Below are 21,104 nucleotides of genomic sequence, written 5' to 3' on the forward strand. Positions count from 1 at the left end.
GGGTATCAGGTGGGCGGTGTGAGAGGTATGAGGTACGGCTTGTGACCTTGGTGGGTGAGTTGGGATGAAAGGGTTCTGGTGAGAGGTTTGATGTTGTTTTTTCTCTTTCACCATGAGGCTGTGTACTATGAGGGTGAGTGAAAGGTGGTCTTATGGGAGGAGACTGGTTACAAAGGTGAACAAACGGCCAGACTCTTGGAACGTGATGAGCCCTGCTCAAAGGAACCACATATAACCGCGATGGTACACGTCGTAGTCGACCACGACCATAACAGACGATTCAAAAAAGACCAATATGTTACCATGGTTTTTTTGTACCTTCTCCTTTACGCAGCTAGCGCCCTGTCAGACTTCGAGACCCTGGTGCAGGTTCACAGGGCTGTACCATATCCCGGCGTGCTATGCTCTTCTTTCGCACAGAGAATCTTTAACAAGATTGATCACTTCCAAACGGATGTCCCGGTAGAAACGCTCATGACTTGAACCCATCAGGAATAACTTCTATCCAAGTGCTTAGCCAAGAAAACTCAAAAAGACGCAGACCTACTCTGTTCCGGTCTATCCAGCTCACCTCTTCTTAACTCCGTTGTGTGACACCGCTAGACGCCTCATTGTGATATCATGAAACCCTCAACGTCCTTTACGAAAATCCCAAGTCAAAGAGCACGGGCTTGTCGTTCACATGGTATTGTCTCCAGTGACAGTATACACCAGGAAAAAGTGACGGATTGCTAAAGAACATTGGAAGTGAAACATTCTAGAGTTTGGTTCGCGGAACATGATGAACGAGGCTTGTTCTTGGTCGTAATTTGTTTGTAGTGGTGGGAATAGATCACGACATATGGGTTTGGGGAGGTGCCGCCATGTTTCAAAACCAGTGAGAAGGGTTCTCAGCAGGTCAAGGTATATTGGCATATGGCAAGAGTAGGGAATCGCTTTCATGATATGATGACCGAGGTCTTTTAAGTGAGGCACTACAAGGCGGGAAACACTTGACAGGGCGGCCTCGACATATTCTAGTCTCGCCGAGGATCATGACATACATATGGATGCGAACCATGGTATTTGTTTGAAATTTTGTTTAATTCTTTTTCTTTTTTTGGTGTGGCTATTCTTCTCGAACTGTCTCTGCAGTTCTCATCATTTTTTGCCATGCCGACGTTTTCAACCATCATAAAACCATAGCAATCATCCCGGTACGTGCTCAAGCAACATCTCCCTTCACAACCCACTTTACGCTGCCTGGCTCGAGGTACCTACATACGCACCATACCCACCACTCCCTTCCTCACCTCAACACACAGAACTTATGAGTGTGTAGGCATCGAGACATCAGCCTTTTGCGAAATCGCATCGGCAGACGCCCAGAAAGACGTGACCGTCTTCTGCTGCGTCAAGAAGGAAATACCGGGACGTCCGTAAAACGTGTTGGCGCCGCCCGCGGCAACGCTCTTCTTGTTGCCGGTAAAGGAGAACATGGGCAGAGGGACGGGGATGGGCACGTTGATACCGACCTGGCCGGCCTCAATGTTGCGGCGGAAGGCCTCGGCGGTGGCGCCGGAGCGGGTGAAGATGGCGGTGCCGTTACCGTACTCGTTCTTGTTGATGAGCGCGACGGCCTCGTCAAGCGTGTCGACGTTGAGGCAGACGAGGACGGGGCCAAAGATCTCCTCCGTGTAGCACTTCATCTCTGGCGTCACGTTGGTGATGATGGTGGGCGCGACCCAGTTGCCGTTGGGGTACTTTGCGGGCTTGTAGCCGCGGCCGTCGAGGAGGATGGTGGCGCCCTCGTCCTCGGCACTCTGGATCAGGCTCTCGATGCGCTGCTTGCTCTGCGGGGAGATGACGGGGCCGAGGTCGGCACCGGCCTCGAAGCCGCCGTCAACCTTGAGCTTCTTGGCCAGCTCGGCCAGCTCGGGGAGCCACTCCTTTGTCTCGCCGACGAGGACGAGGGTACTGAGGGCCATGCAGCGCTGACCGGCGGCGCCAAAGGCTGCGCCGACGACGCTGTTGAGGAAGTGGTTCTTGTTGCAGTCCGGCAGGACGGCGGCGTGGTTCTTGGCGCCGAGGTTGGCCTGGACGCGCTTGCCGTGGGCGGAGCCCTTGTTGAAGATGTACTCGCCGGCCTTGTTGCCTCCGACGAAGCTGACTGCCTTGATGACGGGGTCCTCGAGGATGAAGTCCACCGTCTTGTGGGCGCCGTGGACGACGTTAACGACGCCCTCGGGGAAGCCGGCCTTTTGGACGAGCTCAGCGAGGATCATGGCCGCGCCGGGGTCGCGCTCCGAGGGCTTCAGGATGAGGGTGTTGCCGGTGACGGTCGCGATGGGGATGCACCAAAGGGGAATCATGGCGGGGAAGTCTAAACCCTGTTAGCTTCGCCTCTCACTTTATTTGATGCTTCACCAAAGAAACCATGTCGGGTTCACTTACTGAAAGGGCAGATGGCAGACACAACACCCAATGGCTCACGGTAGCTTCTCGTCTCCATGTCCTTGGCCACCTCCAACACCTCGCCCTTCAAGAGCTCAGGCGCACCGCAGGCGGCCTCAGCAACCTGCAGACCACGAAGAACATCGCCCCTGGCGTCGGCAAACGTCTTGCCCTGCTCGAGGGTGATGCTCGCCGCCAGACGGTCCCAGTTCTCGCGGATGAGGGCGACGAACTTGAACATGATCTGCTGGCGGGCGAGGACGCTCATGGCACGCCACTTGGGGAAGGCCTTCTCGGCCGAGTCCACAGCGGACTGCAGCTCCTCGGTGGTCATCTGCGGCACGCGGGTGACGAGGTTGTTGGTGGCCGGGTCGTGGAGGTCGATGAAGTCGGTCGCGGCCGAGGTCATGAACTTGTTGTCCAAGAAGAAGGGGGTGTCTTCTGGCTTGGCAATCTTCTCGTGGGTGTTGGGGTAGGACTCGGCCGTCGAGTCCAGGGCGGCGTTGAGGTGCTTCGCCGTGGCGTGTATCCTCCTCGCCGCGACGGCGGAGGTGGGTGAGCCGGAGGAGGCCATGATGGTAGGCTTTGAGAAGAGGAGTGACGAGCGGGTGAGAGATGCTCTAGAGGTTCGGCCAGCACCGGTAGTAATGCTTCGAGTGAATGCTCGACGCATTGTGAAAGAAAGAGGGAAAAGGGAGAAGAGGGGAGAGGAGAAGGAAGAAGAGGAAGAAGGGTATAGGAGAGGTCTCTGACGACAGCCAACGATTGGGTAAACTAGAGACAGATAGTGCTACACACTGCAAGAACAACAAACTGGCCGCTCCGTCGTCTTGGGATCGTTCGTCTCAAGCCAATTGCCAGCCACTTCTTTCACAAGAGACGCGGGCACCGGAGTTGAGCGACATCGTAGTCCCTTATAAAGTCCCAGGGAACTCGGCGAGCTCCCAGAGTGTGGGGAAAGGTTGGGGTGGGGTAAGATAACGCTGCCATGGCTCCTACTGATTCCAGAATCCCTGCCCAGTTTCCCCCAAGCTCCCAGTTGGCTCCTCCCAGCCGAAGCCGGCCCCAATGCCGCCTTATGCCGAGAGGGAACCGTGCTTTTTGGTGCTACAAGCGTCAGGTGGGCGCTCTTCGCCGGCGTAAACGGCGTAAACAGCGTATCACCCTACTGCGTATGCGGCGGAGAAGCGGCTGGTGGATCTGAGACCTTCATAGCGGGAGACCGGGGGCCACATTTGACCGCGGAGCTGATGACCTTATCTTGAGATGACGGGATGGACCTGGAACACAATTACATTTCGCTTCTAACATGTCATTCCACATCACATCTGAAATCGGAACGTAATGTTGTAATCAATCCCTTTGTTTTTTTTGGTAGCTAGAATACACCTACGCCATGCTCTCTGTCTGTCCCTCGATGACCAAAAACAGGCATAGAATGAGGGAGTTAAACTGAAAAAAGCAGCATCCATGATTCTCTTCGGTTCCTGATACCGCCCTTGTGCTTACGTTAAAGCACGATACTTTTAGGCCTCTGGCCTTCTCCCGGCGACGATATCAAAGAGAAAGCAAACTAATTCACAATTCAATCGCAAGAACCGTTCTCATCTAAGACGAGCTGCGGGTGTTGCGCTTGGTAGCGTCCTTCGCGACGTCGGCGCCAGAGGCAACAGCCTTGGTGGCCTTGTCCTTGACCTCCTTCGCCTTGTCCTTGACATCAGCCGCGGCCTTCTGGGCAGCGGGGGGAGCACCACCAGAGCTGGCAATGCCGACAATGATGGCAATCAGAGTGACGAGAAGAGCACCGATACCGCCAGCAACCTCGGGAACGAACTTGACGGCCTGGATGGGGTCCTTCTGGGCAATGGTGATGAAGAGGTCAAGCTTCTCCTTGATGAAGTGAACGGGGTCGTCAAGGAACTTGAGGTCGTTGGGGGACTTGGGCTTCTCGGCTTCCTTGGGCTTGTCGGCGAGCTCAGCGAGCTGCTCAATGGGGTGCTTCTCCTTGAAGGTCTCCTCGGCAAGCTTGGCAGCATCCTCAACGGAGTGGCCAATGTAGATGTTGTCGAAGAGGATGTCGTTCTGCATGGTCCAGATCTCGAAGCCAATCTGTTGATTCGTTTGTTAGCAGGCGAAAGACATACCGGTACGTTATCGGGGATACTTACAGCGCCCATGGGCTCAAAGTTGGCGGGGGTCTTGTCCTCGAAGTAGTCGGGGTTCTTAATCTTGCGAGGAGCCCAGACGCCCTTGTAGGCGGGGTTGTCAATGTACGGCGCGGTCCACTTGCCCTTGTAATCAGGGTTCTTCTTCAAGGGCTTGGTCCAGGGGCCACATCCAGAAGCCTCAGTGCACTTGGGGTTGGGAACAGTAGGGGCGACCCAGTCACCATCCTCCTCATCGTCCCAGTCCTCGGGCTTCTGGGCCTCAGGGTCAGGGATGGTCTGAGCCTCATCCTCGAGCCAGTCCTCGGGCTTAGTGGCTTCCTCATCGACAATCTCGTAGGGGGCGTCCTCATCCCAGTCCTCGGGCTTCTTGGCCTCGGGGTCGGCGATGCGGGCCTCATCGACCCAGTCCTCAGGCTTGGAGTCCTTGGCGTCGTCAATCTCCTTCTCAGGGTTGACGGAGGGGGAGAAGTCCTCAAGAAGGGAGCCGGTCTTGACCTGCTCGCCGTTCTGCTGGATGATGAAAGTGTTGTTGGGGTGGACAATGAGAGTGTAGAGCTCGGTGGTCTTGACAATGCGAGCGGTGGGGGGAGAGGTAAGGTGCTTCTCCTCGTAGTCACCAGTCTTGGGGTTCTTGTGGTTGAAGATGAAGTGAACCTTGTTGGTGTGGCCGCACTTATCGGGACCGAACATGATCACATAGGGAGTGGCGTTCGAGAACTCCTCAGAGTGAAGAGCCTTGTTCTCACGGAGAAGCTTGAGGTAAGCACCACCGCACTCAAGACCGTCTGAGAGGGAACGATTGTTAGCACTCTGTTGTGAGGATGTAGTTTGAGCGAAGTGATGCGGAACTTACTCTGAAGCTTGACTTCGTACTGAACAACGAGGGTCTTGCCCTTGTTGTCAATCTTCTTAGGGAACTTGGCCGAGATGGCGTGGTGAGCGGCGGGGTTCTTGACAACAAGACCCTTGTCACCCTCCATGCCCTTGTAGACGGTAGGCTCCTCGACGGACCACTCGCCAACGTAGGCCCATTCCTCGTCATCCTTGGAGTCCTTCTTGGCGTGAGAAGGGCTCCAGCGGCTCTCCCAGTCGTCGGTGAACTGCTCCAAGAAAGGAGCCTTCAGGGTAGTAGGCTGTAGAATAAAAAAAACCATTGTCAGATAATCGCTTATTTCGTTGCCTATTGCGCAGGCGCGGAGAAGCTCCAAAGAATGATTCCAGCCCGTTCCCATTGTGCATTGAGCTCATGCGTCAAGCATCAGATTGCAGCGAATGAACAGTGAGGGGGAGGAAGCTTCACTCGGAACAACAAAGAAAGCCATTGGCGAGGAGAAGGGGAGAGCTTACCGTGAAGGTGGACAACTGGGGAGTGACCGAGGTAGAGGACTCAGCAGCAGTGGAGGTCTTATCCTCACTGAGGACCTTCTGAGCATCGTCGGCGTAGACGCCAGCGAACATTGCCGCGGCGGACAACGCGGCAGCGTTGAACTTCATGTTGGGCGAGATGTGGTATCGGTGTCTCGGCTTCAGTCGGGTTCAGGTAGATGAGGGGGGGAGGTAAGTAGCGTTAAAGCTGTTGGGTTGTAAAGGAAAGATTGTCAATTGAATGACAAAGAGGGTAGAAAGGGCTCCCGGTCGCAGTGGATGGAGAGGATTGGTATTTTCGAGGAGGAAATTCCCAAGGAGAGGGAAAAGAGTTTCGGAAGGAGGAATGGGGCGAGGAAGACGACGGATTTATCAGTCTGTGAGGCAGGCACGCGCAAGCGGGTTGTGCTCAACGTGTCCTTTTTTTGCGGTAAAAGGTCCCCAGCAAACCTCAGCGACCAAAAGCAGAGAGCACCCGAAAAAAAGGCCAGGTAGGGGAGAGCTCACTAAGGTGTGGCCCGTCGGGGTAAGGTTCGGCAAGGCAGAGGTTCTGAGCCAATCAAATTGACAGAAAATTGGAGAATTTTCGGGGGTACCAGCAGCGAGAGCAGTTGCCGTAGCATGCAATCCGCTACCTAGCTTCAGGGGTCGTCGGGGTAGCACGCCGCTGCCCACCGCAGCCCAGTGTAGCCAATGCAAAGCCGCTGCGGTACCTTTTTCAGTGGGCTGCTTCTGCTGACAATGACATGCGGGCTGCGGACTGTGGCTCGGTGAGGTGAGGAAAGTGCGGGGGCCCTTGGCGACGGAACGGGATCCACTGGTTCTAACAGTGAAGGGAAGGAGGGGATATTCATGGTGCTTCGACGAGCTTCCAAATTCTCGATTGCTGATCCTGGTTGATGGACTGAGCTCTTCCGCCCTTGGCTGGGTTGCCATTCTCTCCTTTTTACACCAGTTGGCGGAAGATGAAGAGCGACTGGTGTATCGCTCTCAGAAGCATGCACTCCGCGATGTATTGCGATTCAATCGAGGCTAGTATCTGAGGTTGGCGGCTGATCCCGAAATGTCTCGAGATGGACTGTATCAGTGCCGCGCCGTTGGAGCTGCCATTGCCATTCACTGCTTTACTAATATCACACACAGTCGACCAGAGTAGTAATATGGGTGCACATTGAGCAGACAAGACTGCGAAAATGCACAGATATGCCTCGATTTAAGCCAGCGCCTGATTGACACTCGCACGACACGATCCCGGCTGGGGTTCACCGGCTCGATTGATCGAAAAGATATCCGTTTCGGGCAGGCGTGTTTGTGGATTTAATATGACAGGAGTCAGGCTTCTAATTTGTCCTAATATCTCACGAAAGCTTCCTCCTGAATAAGGGCGTCAAGGTGGGCGCTCCCCACTCGACGGGATAAATAGAAACATGGGCGTTCGACCGTCGTCGAAAAAAGGCTAGGTGTCCTCTTTTTTGTCGCATCACCTGCAGGACGCCTAATCAGCCTCAACCAGCGACCGGACTAGCTGCCGATTCTTCACCAGTCTGTCTCATCATCTCTTCTAGCACCACCTGCTGGTACCCGTCCCCTTTTTCCAATGCCTGAACCCGTGCTATGAGACTTTGTCAATCCCGCCGTCGTATTTACCAGCTATGACCCGGTGCCCATTTGTAGTTGGGGCTGCCGATGGACCCGAGTTGAGAGAGGTGCGAGATGGCGAGGATTGACCAATCGCAAGAGCCTCTGTCACTGTCTCCTAAGTCGCAACTCTTTGGAGTGGAGGAGGAGCGTTCCGTGCCTTTGCGTGCTCGCCATGTGGGGAAGGCGACAACTGCCACTGGCTCAACTCTCCTCTCGCCTCGCTCAGCCTCATATGAGCTCGTGTGGCTGGTGAGAAAATTTCCCGACTCTTGTGACTGGGAGAACTCGGTTTTACTGAGTTAATATATCGCAACCGTGAGCTCAGATTTTCCTGGATACCCGAGAAACAATTTTGTACCTCCAAACTAGGATCTCCGTATTTTTCACTGCCATCTACGAGTTTTAGCCCGAGCCAAATCGAGCATAACAGAGTATCACAACTCGAGAACCCCCCGTTCGCTACCCAAATTACCCCGCGAAACTCACCTTAAAAGCCAGTCCACCATGGCGTCCACAACTGAGATTGAGAACCCCGACCTGCTCGTCACCTCAAACGACCCGGAACACCCCGCGAATCTCATTCCTTCGCTTTGCGCAAAGTTCTGGACATTAGGCTGGGTTACTGGTACCGGTGGTGGCTGCTCCATTCGAAATGAGTAAGTTTATACATCTCAAGTCCTACTTGTAAATGGGATATATTTGTCCATATCTCATTCGATAATCACAACTTGCTTCCTCGTTTCACACACCAAGAAGCCAAACATCGCATCATACCCCATTGCTCACAAACTTCACCTCACTTGGTGCACATACACACAAACCTACCTAAAACACATAAATCATGACTCTCACTTACACCCTCCCAGCGACCTCGTCTACCTCGCCCCCTCAGGCGTCCAAAAAGAACTCATGAAGCCTCAGGACATCTACGTCCTCTCTCTCGCCGCCCAAGAAGCATCCCTCAAAAACCGCGTCTACCTCCGCTCCCCGCCCTCCTACAAGCCTTCCCAGTGCACCCCTCTCTTCCTCGCCGCCTTCACCCGCCGCGGCGCCGGCTGCTGCATCCACACGCACTCCCACTGGGCCGTCCTCGTCACCCTCATCCTCGAGGGTCAAGGCCGCGCCGGCGGCAACGACAAGCTGTTCGAGATCAACAACATCGAACAGATCAAGGGCTTCGGAAAGGGGTTCCAGAAACAAGGCAATCTCGGGTACCACGACACCCTCCGCATCCCCGTTATCGAGAACACGGCCCACGAGGAGGACCTGACAGAGTTCCTCGAGGAGGCCATGGACAAGTACCCCGACACATACGCCGTGCTGGTGCGGAGGCACGGCGTCTATGTTTGGGGCGACAACGTCCACAAGGCCAAGACGCAGTGTGAGAGGTGAGTTTGAGTCTCTTCCTCTGTGAGAATGAGATTATCATGTCTCTCTCCTCGTTGCAGAAAATCGGGACGGAATCCTGCTCTTCCATCTTGGAAACATTCCTCCTCTTCCCTCATCCCTTGTTCCTGATTTTCTCCCATACCGATTGTTTGTCTCGCACAGAGCGAGCGTGGAAATATGCTAACGAGGACCGTTACGTAGCTTGGACTATCTCTTCCAATTGGCCGTTGAGATGAAACAGTTGGGCATTCCCTGGATCAGCGACATTCCAGTGACTGTTCCTACCCGATCCTGAAAGAAGATTACGAAGTAGAAGTCGAAGAAATCGATCTAATGACGAGGGTCTTGTGACGTCCCTGCAGTGAACAACGTGATAGGGGTCACTTACGGATGACTTACGTCTGAAACCAAACCGCCACCCGTCAAGAAGCAAATCGCATCGCGCACCGAACCAAGATAATCTTGCAAGGAGCAACGCCTCAGATCCGCTTATCACTTGGAATATGCGTTCAACTCAGTACATGGACCGCATGTCACACAAAAACACGAACACCTTCAAGCACGCACGAACTACGAGGAAGACATTGTGATATTGACGTTTGGCAGACGTTGGTGTCCGCTAGTAACATTAACACATATCCTTTAATCTGCCTATTAAATCATTGACCACATATATAGCAATCGTCTCCCAAATGGTATATACCCCTCTCCGTGAATCCATACATTCGTCCCACTCTTCCTGTCATCCTCCTTTTCATGTTCATCCTCCGAATGGCAAGGGTATTTAGATCAGGAGAGCGGCGCCAATAAGACCAACGACACCGAATGAAGCAGAGCCGACCAGAGCGGGGGCAGCAGCGTTGGCGGTGGAAGATGAGCTGGAAGCAGCCCCGGTGCCAGAGGCAGCAGATGAGCCGGAGGCGCGAGTGGCAGTGCCAGAGGCAGAGCCGGTGGCGGCGGAACCGGTAGCAGTGGCAGCTGTCGCGCTACCGCTTGAGCCAGAGCCGGATCCAGATCCAGCGGTGGCAGCGGGGGTAGCACCGCTGCTGAAGTAGTTCTCAGTGATGCATTTCTGCGTACAAGCAGCGTAGCGATCCGTGGCGGCAGCACTCCCGTCACCCTGATCACACTTGGCGACGCAGGCGGTAGTCTTGTTGACCTGGTCCTCGTTGGGGTTGGGGACCTGTGAGCACCATGTGTTAGTCTTTTGTTGAAAATCCTTCAGCTTGACGCCATTTTTGGGTCTCAAAACGTACAGAGATACACTTGGCCTGGCAGTTGACGTCGGTGGCGGGGCAGCCAGACAGGCACTTCTCGATGACAGCCTGGGCGGAGGAGGCAGCGGAAGCGGAGGTGGTAGTGGTAGACTGGGCGGCGGCCAGGACGGCGAAGGCGCCGGTGACGATGATGGAGGTGAAACGCATCTTGACTGGTAGTAGTTGGTTTTGTGCTGTTACAAAGGTGTATTAAGAATGGTGTAAGTTGTTGATATCCGAACAAGAACAGCGAATGTAGGCGTTTTGAAACAGGTGATCGAGCAACGAGTGTATGGCAGAGGCTAGAGAGAGAGGGAGGAAAGGAAGGGAGACCAGGAACAGAGTGGATGGACTGGAGGTGGGTTTAATAGTGTGCAGTGTTCCGAGCGAAAATCCATCTCTGGATCCAATGTCGACCTTTTCCCGCTCGGGGTGACAAGCCAAGGCGCGCCCCCAGGTGCCATGCTATGATTAGCCTTGGTAGTGTGGTCTCTTCCCTGCGCTGCCCACCCACCCCCTTCACCTCTTCAGCTGCAAAGTTGTGTGGCCCATCGATGTTCTCCGTGTGTCGATGGGCCGGGAACACGCTTGTGTCTGCACGCAACTTGCAAGGGCGGATTCTGGGGTGGGTAGACAGGGTGTGGGCTCAACGAGGACCTGGAAAGTTTTACTGCGTACACTAGGTATTAGCAGGCGACGACGACCAAGAGAGCAAAGTAAGTAAGTACTAGGTACGGAGCAGCACCACGTACTAGAAGCCAAGCCGGCCAACAAGACCTGATTCTCCTTCGGGTTGAGCTTGTGACTTGTGACTCGACTCATAGCCGGTTGCCCCCGTCCCTTGTTGTTGATGTGGGCGGAAGGACTCAAAAGCCAAACACAAGCGAAAAAAGGGGAGCCCAAAGCAAGGTTGGATGGAGGTTGACGATCGAATTGGATCGCGCCGCGTCTGGGGAAAGATTGGGACCTGCGCCATGGACTGAGGCCAGGACGTGACCTAAGGCAGGTACGTACCGCACATAGCCTTAAGGTTAGGCACTTTGAGCCTTTTCGAAGTAAGGCAGGAACTTACGGATACACTAGGAAGGAGGCATGGAGGAGAGAACCCACTTCCTTCTTCCCTCCCGTCCGCGTCGAAAGCGAAAGCAAGAGCGAGAAAATACTCCCGGCCCAGAAAAAACGAGGTGCAGCACTTGCAGTCTTGCAGACCAACCATGCCTGCCAAAGTGGGCCCGGACCAACTGTTTAATCCCAATTTTAAAATTGCACTTTGACTTTTTGCCCTCTCCCTCTGCCAGGATTGCCAGGGCCTCTTCGAATCTCCTCACATTGTTTGCAACGGCGAGCCAATTGTCACCTGTCTCGTCCCTTGCAATGTCTCCATCCATCAGGACTTGCCGGCAGGTCCAAGGCCAGTGAGGTATTACATCAGTGTGGAGGGCCGTTGGTCTGGTGGTCTGTTCGTATTCCCCTCTGCGTTTTGTCGAGGCCCTCGATCGAACCTCGCCACGACTTTAGCCTCCGTCCACCACCACCACGCGGGTACAAGGTCTCATTTGACACATTGAATTTGGTCTTCGAGGCATTGACGCCTCAATTTGAGCCCTGTACCCATACAGCACGCTATCGATGCAACCACGGCAATATAGCTGCAGAGGCTTACCTGTGCCTGCGTGGTATTAGAGAAGAAACCCGTTCAGACGATGTTGACAGTCAAGCACAGAGGAAACATAAGCAGAAGAAAATAAAACAACAGACGATTTTCACGGACGAATGCTCAACGACCAGCGTGACACGACCCTGGCGCGTCTCCTCGAGTAATGCAGGGTTTCCTGGCAAATGGCACCGTGCCATTGGCCGAGGGCACATGCCCTTGTCTCAGGGGCCAGACGACCAGCGCTGTCGACCTGTCGACCGGACAAAGCGCTGGAGCGCCACACTCTATACCACTGTGCAAGCGCTCCATCGGGTACCTGAGAAAGCTGAGATGCGCTGCCGACTAGCACCTGAACGGCCATTCCAAGGACCCAAGATGAGCACTAGATGAGACAGAACCACAGAACTTGAGCGAGTCTCAACCTGCCGCCAAGTTTTCTTCTCGACGGTGGGACGGCCAACTGCGGTGAAATGGTGAATAGTCAACAGCATTTGGTACTTTGCCCATCCATCGGCCTAGGAGCGACACCGGTGACGGGTCATGACGATCCATCAGTCCACTGAGAATACTCCCCCCCTGTGACCTAGATTCGTTTCGAAGCACCTCCTAGTGACGGCTCTTTACAGGACGGGATGGATATCCGTCCAAACGAGCTCATGTTCGTCCGGATTCATTTGGGTCTACTCTATTCCCGACCGACAGCCGATCATCGTCATATGCCGTTACCCGTCAAGCCAACCACTTACACGGGCGTGTGAGGGCTGATGGGGGACACACACACAATGCATTCCTAGAGTCCCAAGTGTCGTTGCCAGCTGCAGTGAGATCGAGAATAGGACCAATAAACCCAGAAATACATTTCGCCTCGTTGGATTTCGTATGAAGCGGATTCTGCATGAATACGAGATGCCCAGCAACCACATCGCTCAATGAACGATCTTTGATCTGCATCCCACAGACAGTGCCACACGACACCTCCCAACACACCAATGCCGTGCCGTGGAGCCGTTGGACTTGCGTTACGGGTTATGGCCCGCCCAGAGGATGCGCCGTCAAGCCTCCGCCTGTGGCGATGCACCATTTCAGTTCTTCTGATTCCCGTTTGCAGCATCAAGCCGGAGAATTTGGCAACAAATAAGACATCGTTACACCTTTAGTTGTCTTGGGTCGTGTGCAGCCTGCCACGGGCTGTCTCGTATATCTGGACCCTCGAATAACTACTACAACATCGGCATACGTATTTTCGATGGCAATATTCTATGGTAATGGGTCTCACCAAACCAAATCCCACGGCATGTCCGACTTTGCTCCCTGTTGCTCAATACCAGAGAACGGAAATTTCACAACGTCATGCCGTCCTCCCCCGTCCGAACACTAGACCGCTCCGGCCCTTTCTATGCTCCTCCCTGGCGCCCAAGTTCAATGCACTGGGGAACGTGGCAGAGAAAAGACATATCCCTGCCTCACGATCGCAGCATGTTATTGGCTGCTTACTCGCCCGGCTTTCCATGTCACTTCTCCTTTCTAGAAGTTAGAACGGCGCTTCTCGAAGTAAGCTCTAAAGGGTGCTTCTTGGGACGATTTTTGGAGCCGGGGTAAGGTTTCGAGATGCGCCAGTATGCGAAAATCATAATTGCTAAATTCCTCATCGCGGCCTGGCCGTTACGATGGAATGCCACATACATGATGAACAAAGGAACGGCGCCTGAGGCGCTTCCCGAAACTTGCAACGGGGCACCGCTAGACGTATGTCTCGCAGCAATACAGCTACTTAGTCGCAAGCTGGGTCAAACGTACGAGTGCCGGAGATCAAAATCATTGTCCATGTGATGATATTTCTTCTTTTACCGAAACCGCTTAGGCGTTTCGTAAGAGCAGCCCCTCGACATTTGGTCGCCTGACTACCTTACTTAGAGCTCGTCTCGCTGCCTAATCTCTTCTTGCGCTTCTTGCGCCCCTTGCTTCAGCTCATCAACGGCCACCTGGTCAACGACGGCCTCACCCTCTAGCGGCTCGGCTTCGTCCACAGCCGTCTCCTCGCCGATCTCTGCCGGCATCTCCTCCACAATCTTACCCACCTTCTCGACCAGCGATTCGGGATCTCCACCGACCGCCGATCGCTGCGGCTCCCGTCCGACCTCAATGGTAGGCAGCGACTCATCCGGCAAACCCTCGACATCAATCTTGCCCTCGTTGACCACCACGGCCTCGGAGGGGCTTTTGGACCCGGCGTACTTGACCACCGCTCCGCCGCCGCCGACAGTGAGGTTATACACCAGGCGCAACGGCAGCCAAACGAGCCACCACATGGGCCCATACAGTAACCTCCGGAACAGAAGCCACGCGCCCGTCGCCATGAGCATGTAGAGCGCCGTCTGAAGGTACCACGTATCACTCTTGTTCGAGCGGAGCAGTGTGCCCAGCAGGTCCTTGGAGCTCGCCAGCATCGTGTCGAGCGAGCCGTACGAGTCGTCGAGCTGCGCCAGCGCCGCCGAGGACTCGGTCAGCGTCTGGTGCGCGAACTCGCTGCGGGCCAGCTCCGCCGCGATGAGGTCGTGCGTGCGCCGCAACGCGCTGGTGACGTTGCCGCTGGCGCCGACGGTCTGCTTGTCCTCTTCTGTCAGGGAGCTCGTGTTGTTGTGTGTTTGGTGGACCTGTCGGTGGCGGACGACGTCGGGCTTCTGTTGCGCGCTGAGGGACGGCGAGGACGCTTCGGAGACGGGCTGCGAGTAGGATTGGATGAGGAGTTCGCGCTCGAGGCGCTGGGCCTGGGAGAGGTTGCGCCGAGCTGCGAGTTGTGCCTTGCGGAAAGTGATTCGTGAACTATGTGTGACGTTGCGTGTTAGTGACCTTCGATCTCCCGTTCGAAATCCCCTGCAATTACTGTCAACCGAGGGTAGAGCTAGGGGGATCCTCACCTCTTGATCTCCTGCTTCAACCTCTCCACGCCATCCTTGAGACGGGTCTTTGTGTGCTCCACCTCGCTCCCCGGCCTGCCGTCCCTGAGATCTTCCACCTCCTCCCCGAGAAGCTCCAGCTCGTCCTCCTCTTCCCGGATGATCTGGCTGATTTCCGAGCTCAGCTCCGCGCTGGCGCTGTTCTCCTCGTCTGCTGCTGCGCCGCTGCCGAGCGGAACCGATCCCGGCTGGAATTTGAGGTTCTGAAGCCTGTCGATGAGGTCTTTGAGCTGGGTCGTGGTCTCTTGCAGGGCCGTCAGGCGCTCCTGCAGACCTTCGAAGGACATGGCTTCTTTTACTTTCTCTTTTCCCTTTTTCGACTTTGTGATCTGGCTCGTTTAGTTCGCTGCGTGCGCATTTACTCGTCTTTTGCAAAAGTCGGGTGGGAATGCTCTCGGGCAGCGGGTGGGAGTGTTATAAGTCAAGGTGCGACGATGCAAGGTAGGGGCGTAAAGCTGGCCTTTCGCGGTGACGAAATGTGTGGTACAGAGGGATATTGCCCCCCGTTATACCAATATGCAACTTTCTGCGCCACATGGTCTCCGGCCACCGGGGGAGGCGGCAAGCCACACGCGGCGGCGTCCAAGCTCCTCCCCCCGTCCTCCCGAGTCCCGACACGAGCCACGCGACCCAAATTTTTGGCGACAGCTTCGAAGCGCATTGTGAAGTACCTAATCGGAAGTTGAACCACCTCCCGCTTGACTACACCATCACCAATTCCCCCCTCTCGTCCGACCTCGCCCTCAAGTCCGCTTTGAACGATACGATACCGCCCAAACGTCTCACATTCTGCCATACCTACACCTCCTGCGAGACACAACTGAACCGCCAAGATGATTACCAAATTCATGACCGAGATCACGACAAAGTTCAACCCCTTCTCGCCCGCAGCCAAGTCCGCGCGCCTCTTCATGTCCAACATCCCGCCCACGGCGCGCTCTACGGGCACGACGATCAAGACTATCCTCCTGCCCCGGACGTCGACGGAGCCCGCTTCGCTTTATGTCAAGTTCAGTGCGTTCCCCCCTTGCCGTCTGCACCTACTCGTTTCCTATCTCAATCCTCCAGAAAACAATCGTAGTGAAGAGTGAACCTTGGCTAATGTATTGCGTGTGTATAGAGGACGGCAAGGAGATTACGATTGACTGCGAAAAGATGGGCGTCAAGAACATGATTGAGGAGGTGGACAGACACTCTCGCGGTCTGCAAAAGGCTGCCGACTTGACCGACTAGACGTAAAGGCCAGAGAGGGAAGAATCCGTGTACTATTATAGCATCTTGTTCTTTTTAACGATAACCCGGCGTTTCATGTTGGAATTGGGAACGATAGATATCCCTCAGGGCTCTCTCGATTGGCTACGTCAGGCGGCTCAGTGTGTAGGAGACAGACTAGACGAGTGAGGCAGATGCTGTCAAACTGCTGTTGTACAAAAGTGCTTCAGGGGACTAAAACGACTCCTACGAATAGAAAAATATGGACATCACAAGAAGCTCAAGACTTGGGTCATAAACAGCAGCTCCAATGGCACAGATTTTACGGTACTTTAACTTTTTTGGTATTCTAGTTGACGCCTTTCGGGCCCTCGAGCTCTGACTCCGTTTTCGACTACATCTACTAACAAAGTGACGCAAAAAATATGGTCTGAGCTTTCGTCTGGCTAAAGCAATCCGCCGGTACTACCAATTCAAGAAAACACAAGAGGGAGGAGGAATCCCTTATGCGGAGGCACCGCTGATGAAGAACCACTTGTCGATGGAGGCGTCGATCTTGGCGGCGGGGAGCTCCTCGTGAGCGGGCAGAGGGGGAAGCTGGCCAGCGCTGATGAGAGCGGGGGACTGCTGGACGGTGGTGTTGCCGCTAAAGACATGCTTGTCAGTAAAGGGTATTCAGACAAAACGTGGCTTGCTGTGCCAAGGTCTTGCGTGATAAAAAACTTACGTGGAGACGCTGCCGGCCTGGGTCTTGCCGGTGATGAGTCTCTCCCAAGCCTCGGCGCACTCACGGACGACGTCCATGGCGTAGCTGTGGCATTTGGTTAGCTTAAGGATAATAGGTAGGTATATCAATTGTTCAAGACGAACCTCTTGTTCTTGCACTCGCCGGTGAAGGCGAACTGGTTCTCGGGCTTTCCGTCGGGGATCTTGTAGATGCGGAACCACTCGTTGGTGGCACGGAGAAGGCCGGGCAGGTGGCGCTCGACGTCCTCGACGTCGTTGAGCTTGGGGGCGAGCGGGTCGTTCACGTCGATAACGATGACCTTCCAGTCGGTCTCCTCCTCGTCGAGCAGGGCCATGACACCGAGGACCTTGACCTGCTTGACCTGGCCGGTGTAGCCGACAAGCTCACCGATCTCGCAGACATCGAGCGGGTCGTTGTCACCCTTGGCCTTGGTCTCGGGGTGGATGGCGTTGGGGTCCTCCCAGGTCTGGAGCACAGCGTTAGATATTGTTTTTCTCGACCACAAGCTGTTATCTTTTCAGGGGCCTTTTTTCTTTCGTACCTGGGGGAAGGCACCGTAGTTCCAGAGGTAGCCCTTGTGGGGGAAGCAGTTGCGGACGTAGCGAAGCTTGCCCTTCTTGATGTCCTGCTTGATGGGGTTGAGGAGCTCCTCCTTGGAGATCTGCGGGTGGAATTGTCGGTCAGCGTCACATGCCCGTTTTCGTTCGTGTTCGTGTCACAATGCTCATGGCAGAGCAACAGTAGCGATCACGGCACAATAGAGAAGGGGACACGAATGCTTACCTCGAGCTTGGCGTTGGTCCAGCGGGGGATCTCAACAACCATGTTCAGGATGGTCTGCTCCTGGTTGGCGTACAGAGGAATGTCGTGGAAGGGGGAGACGGGGACGCCATCCTTCTCGATGTAGACACGGTGCTCGAGGGTGTTGGGAGCACCAACCTTGCGGAGGGAGTAAGGGGAAGCCATTGCGGGCGATTGGTGATGGAAACTTGGGTCAGAGTCCTTTGAGATGGTAGAGAAGTGACGGGCAATCTGCGCGGTGCGTTGGGAGGGAATTTTGGATTTAATACCGGGGGCACCAGCAGTTTGTGACGGGCGAGGAGGGGTGCCGTTGGCGGATGATGCAAGGAGGGATGGAGGGGGAGGGGTAGGAGACCCGGACGTTAGCTTGGTGTGTGCCGCCAGGGTTGCAGAGTGATTGGCCCGGGACGGGGCCTGTATCGGGGGTCGACGAGTGAGTGTGGAAACGGGGCTGGGTCGGGCGGAAGGCACGCGAAAACTGAGTGCGCGGCGGCCAGTACCAGTACAGGCGGTGGAAGGCAGAGGCAGTGCGGATACGGGGGGGAATGAGCTGACAGAGCTGACAGTTGTCTTGCGAAGGGACGGGAGCTGCAGCTTAATGCCTCGTAGCAGCGGCATGTGTAGGTAGTGTAGTATACAAAGTGACCTTGGGGCCGGGCCAGAGGGAAATCGGTCAAAGGAGAGTAGAAGAAAGGGTGATCAAAGGGGAATTCGGCGTGTGGCGTTTAGAGTTATATCACACAACAGAGGACTCTTCAGCAATTGCGGTAAGACTATTTCGGTCTCATCCGAGGTTCAATGGCAAAAAGAGGTGAGTGTTGCGCAAGACGCTAAGAGTTGTAGCCGTGGCTGGATTGCTGCCGTTCGAACAGGATGGATGCTGGATGGGTCTTTGAGGTACTCGCGGCTATCGGGGCTGCAGAGGCTAGGCAAAAGGCAATTGCTTCTGGTCAGGACGGGGCAAGGAAGAAACCGGGAGAATCGTTCAGTCTGCTTCTGTCGCGACAGCAACCTGCCGACAACGCAACGCAGCCTTCAGAAAATTCTTCACTAGCCTCACCGTGGCTGGAGCTTGCTGATGTACCCCTGCAACTTTGCCCCTCAGTTACCCCTCCATAGTGTCGAGGTCTCTACCAGATGTCTCTTAAGTCTCAACCCAAGGCGATGCCATTAATTGTTCAGGTACATGACATGGTCGAGGCTCTCAAGCAGTGCCTATTTGAGTTTATTGTGATGTCAGCCTCCCAAGGTGCCTATGTCTTTTGTGTGCGCTACCCATACAAAAGGCTCGAATGTCTTCCTACCAGAGTGCACCAACTTGTGCTCATATAGCTGATATTGGTTGAGTTTTCTTCTAGAACACAATCTTTGAAAGGCTTAACTGTAAGAGGGAATTTGTTCATGATTAAGTGGGAAGGTTGTTGCCTCGGTTTTGTAAGTGAGACGGTCAAAAACCCCAGCAACAAATTATAATGAGAACTTCGGTAGAACACTACTGCACTGGTATTTGGGGAAACCCCCAAAGCAAAACAACTTCTCTAATCCAGTATCCAAACATCGAGTTATCAAAATGGCTTACTGGATGCAACGATTTCAAGTCGCGGGCGGCACTTGACATATAAAAGCAGTGCCCATCTCGCATCCAATTCGGCTAAGCGACGCCAAGCTGAATAGTCAAGAGCACTGCCAGCAGTCAAGTACTTTTCTCAAGTAACTCAAGCAGACGCACATAAAACAGCCAATGACCCACAATCAGATTAAATAGTGATCAGGGACATTTGATATTTGATGGCAGATTTTCGGTAGAAAGATGGAATTCGTGGCATCTCAAAAACTTTTGGTCGGTAGTTTCCTCGATTGGTGATCCTCATTGCTTGTTCACTCGCACGCCACACCCCGATACTTGCTTATCGATAAGATACCGTGACACTTTTCTCCGTAATGCACTCTAGCCCGTCAGGGCATCGCCGAAGGAGTCAACCATCGGATTGCGCCGACCATTCCCATTTCTTTTGTACAAGACCATGTAGCTTGAATTTCCCCTCTGGCCATGTCCCTTCGCACGCTGCTCAAGACAATGGGTTCAGAAATCAAGAAAGTCCCGATTCCTCGCCGGGGTGTGGACTATAGGGGCAAGCTTGTTCTTGCGCCCATGGTCCGCTCTGGCGAACTTCCCTCTCGCCTCTTGGCCTTACACTATGGCGCAGACCTAGTCTGGGGTAAGTCGCAAGTATGGGGAACATTGAAGAATCGCACTGACAGGTTCAACAGGCCCTGAGACAGTCGACAAAGCCATGATCGGCACGACGCGCACAGTGAACCCAGTTACCAACACGATAGACTTCACCAAGATCCCCTCGTTCGGCCACAAGAACCCTCCAAAGCACATGCCCGAGGCGATGATCTTCAGCACACACCCGGAGAAGGAGGCTGGAAAGCTCATCTTCCAGATTGGGACGGCAGACCCAGACTTGGCAGTACAGGCGGCTAGGCTCGTGGCGGGTGATGTCGCCGGCATCGACGTGAACGCAGGTTGCCCGAAGCCGTTCAGCATTAGCGGTGGAATGGGCGCGGCTCTTCTAAAGACTCCGGACAAGCTTGTCGCAATCTTGGAGGCCCTGGTTGCGAACATTATGCCAGAATTCGAGATTGGCATCAGTGTCAAGATTCGCCTCTTGGACACACCCGAACAGACCGAAGCCCTTGTGCGCAAGCTTTGCGCCACGGGCATCACTGGCCTCACGATCCACTGCCGCACGACACCTATGCGTCCTAGAGAGCGTGCCATCCGCGAGCAGCTTCGTATGGTCGCGGAGGTATGCCACGAGGCGGGCGTTGCTTGCATCATGAACGGCGACGTCGAGAGCCGAGACCAAGCAGTCGACCTGATCAAGGAGTTTGGAGTCGATGGCGCGATGATTGCTACTGCAGCTGAGGCGAACTCGAGCTGCTTCAGGACGGAAGCAGACGGAGGCCTGGCGTCCTGGGAGGAAGTGGCGGCAACATACGTCAAGTACGCGCTCGAGGTCGACAACAAGTACGGCAACACGAAATACCTGCTCTGTCAGATTGTCCCGGGCAAGAGCGCGACATATCAAAAGATGAATCAGTGCAAGAGCTATACCCAAATCTGCCGCGCACTCGGGCTCGAGGATCTCATCGAGCTTGCTCAGCAGACTGATCTGAACAAAGGCGTCGACCCGGAAAAGGGGCCTGGCAAGGGTGGAAAGAAGCCCAATTCAACCGCCATGGCGGCCGGCGGCAAGATGGTCGAGAGCCGGGCTGCGCAGGCCCCTCGAAACAAGTCTCAAAGGGGTGTCGGCGCGCCCAAGGAAACACAGCCAACGCAGCCGGCTCCTGCTACCTTACAAACTTGAGATACATCACATAGCACTTCTCAACCGGGTTCATTTACATAGATAGGAGTTTGGGGCCATCGGTAAAAAAAGCATAGCGGCATCCTGGGTCCTTCATTGA

At 54.7% G+C, this 21,104-nt stretch overlaps 9 protein-coding genes across 9 annotated transcripts; 3 read left to right on the forward strand and 6 right to left on the reverse strand.

Moving 5' to 3' along the window:
- Positions 1-1,307: 1,307 nt before the first annotated feature.
- CABS01_04394 (methylmalonate-semialdehyde dehydrogenase) lies at positions 1,308-3,106 on the reverse strand (the record flags this gene model as incomplete). The annotated part of the gene is made up of 2 exons (XM_060537765.1): positions 1,308-2,362; positions 2,434-3,106. The coding sequence occupies 2 exons, from the start codon at positions 3,104-3,106 to the stop codon at positions 1,308-1,310; spliced, it is 1,728 nt and encodes a 575-aa protein (XP_060390610.1).
- Positions 3,107-4,041: 935 nt separating this feature from the next.
- Positions 4,042-6,095, reverse strand: CABS01_04395 (calreticulin family protein; the record flags this gene model as incomplete). The annotated part of the gene is made up of 4 exons (XM_060537766.1): positions 4,042-4,542; positions 4,602-5,386; positions 5,455-5,734; positions 5,949-6,095. 4 exons carry the CDS (start codon positions 6,093-6,095, stop codon positions 4,042-4,044), a joined length of 1,713 nt encoding a protein of 570 aa, XP_060390611.1.
- A 2,016-nt stretch (positions 6,096-8,111) lies between these two features.
- On the forward strand, positions 8,112-9,291 carry CABS01_04396 (methylthioribulose-1-phosphate dehydratase; the record flags this gene model as incomplete). Its single annotated transcript, XM_060537767.1, has 3 exons — positions 8,112-8,263; positions 8,474-8,995; positions 9,198-9,291. 3 exons carry the CDS (start codon positions 8,112-8,114, stop codon positions 9,289-9,291), a joined length of 768 nt encoding a protein of 255 aa, XP_060390612.1.
- Positions 9,292-9,780: 489 nt separating this feature from the next.
- Positions 9,781-10,420, reverse strand: CABS01_04397 (uncharacterized protein; the record flags this gene model as incomplete). The annotated part of the gene is made up of 2 exons (XM_060537768.1): positions 9,781-10,179; positions 10,253-10,420. The coding sequence occupies 2 exons, from the start codon at positions 10,418-10,420 to the stop codon at positions 9,781-9,783; spliced, it is 567 nt and encodes a 188-aa protein (XP_060390613.1).
- A 351-nt stretch (positions 10,421-10,771) lies between these two features.
- Positions 10,772-11,228, reverse strand: CABS01_04398 (uncharacterized protein; the record flags this gene model as incomplete). The annotated part of the gene is made up of 2 exons (XM_060537769.1): positions 10,772-10,931; positions 11,005-11,228. 2 exons carry the CDS (start codon positions 11,226-11,228, stop codon positions 10,772-10,774), a joined length of 384 nt encoding a protein of 127 aa, XP_060390614.1.
- Positions 11,229-13,819: 2,591 nt separating this feature from the next.
- On the reverse strand, positions 13,820-15,153 carry CABS01_04399 (uncharacterized protein; the record flags this gene model as incomplete). The annotated part of the gene is made up of 2 exons (XM_060537770.1): positions 13,820-14,732; positions 14,828-15,153. 2 exons carry the CDS (start codon positions 15,151-15,153, stop codon positions 13,820-13,822), a joined length of 1,239 nt encoding a protein of 412 aa, XP_060390615.1.
- A 546-nt stretch (positions 15,154-15,699) lies between these two features.
- On the forward strand, positions 15,700-16,099 carry CABS01_04400 (39S ribosomal protein L53/MRP-L53; the record flags this gene model as incomplete). Its single annotated transcript, XM_060537771.1, has 2 exons — positions 15,700-15,880; positions 15,987-16,099. The coding sequence occupies 2 exons, from the start codon at positions 15,700-15,702 to the stop codon at positions 16,097-16,099; spliced, it is 294 nt and encodes a 97-aa protein (XP_060390616.1).
- Positions 16,100-16,582: 483 nt separating this feature from the next.
- CABS01_04401 (inorganic pyrophosphatase) lies at positions 16,583-18,245 on the reverse strand (the record flags this gene model as incomplete). The annotated part of the gene is made up of 5 exons (XM_060537772.1): positions 16,583-16,724; positions 16,806-16,889; positions 16,949-17,292; positions 17,368-17,487; positions 17,610-18,245. 5 exons carry the CDS (start codon positions 18,243-18,245, stop codon positions 16,583-16,585), a joined length of 1,326 nt encoding a protein of 441 aa, XP_060390617.1.
- Positions 18,246-19,677: 1,432 nt separating this feature from the next.
- On the forward strand, positions 19,678-21,004 carry CABS01_04402 (dihydrouridine synthase; the record flags this gene model as incomplete). Its single annotated transcript, XM_060537773.1, has 2 exons — positions 19,678-19,846; positions 19,899-21,004. 2 exons carry the CDS (start codon positions 19,678-19,680, stop codon positions 21,002-21,004), a joined length of 1,275 nt encoding a protein of 424 aa, XP_060390618.1.
- Positions 21,005-21,104: the final 100 nt, after the last annotated feature.

This window comes from Colletotrichum abscissum, assembly GCF_030869225.1.
Source record: "Colletotrichum abscissum strain IMI 504890 chromosome Unknown Scaffold_8.1, whole genome shotgun sequence".
Taxonomy (NCBI): Eukaryota; Fungi; Ascomycota; class Sordariomycetes; order Glomerellales; family Glomerellaceae; genus Colletotrichum; species Colletotrichum abscissum.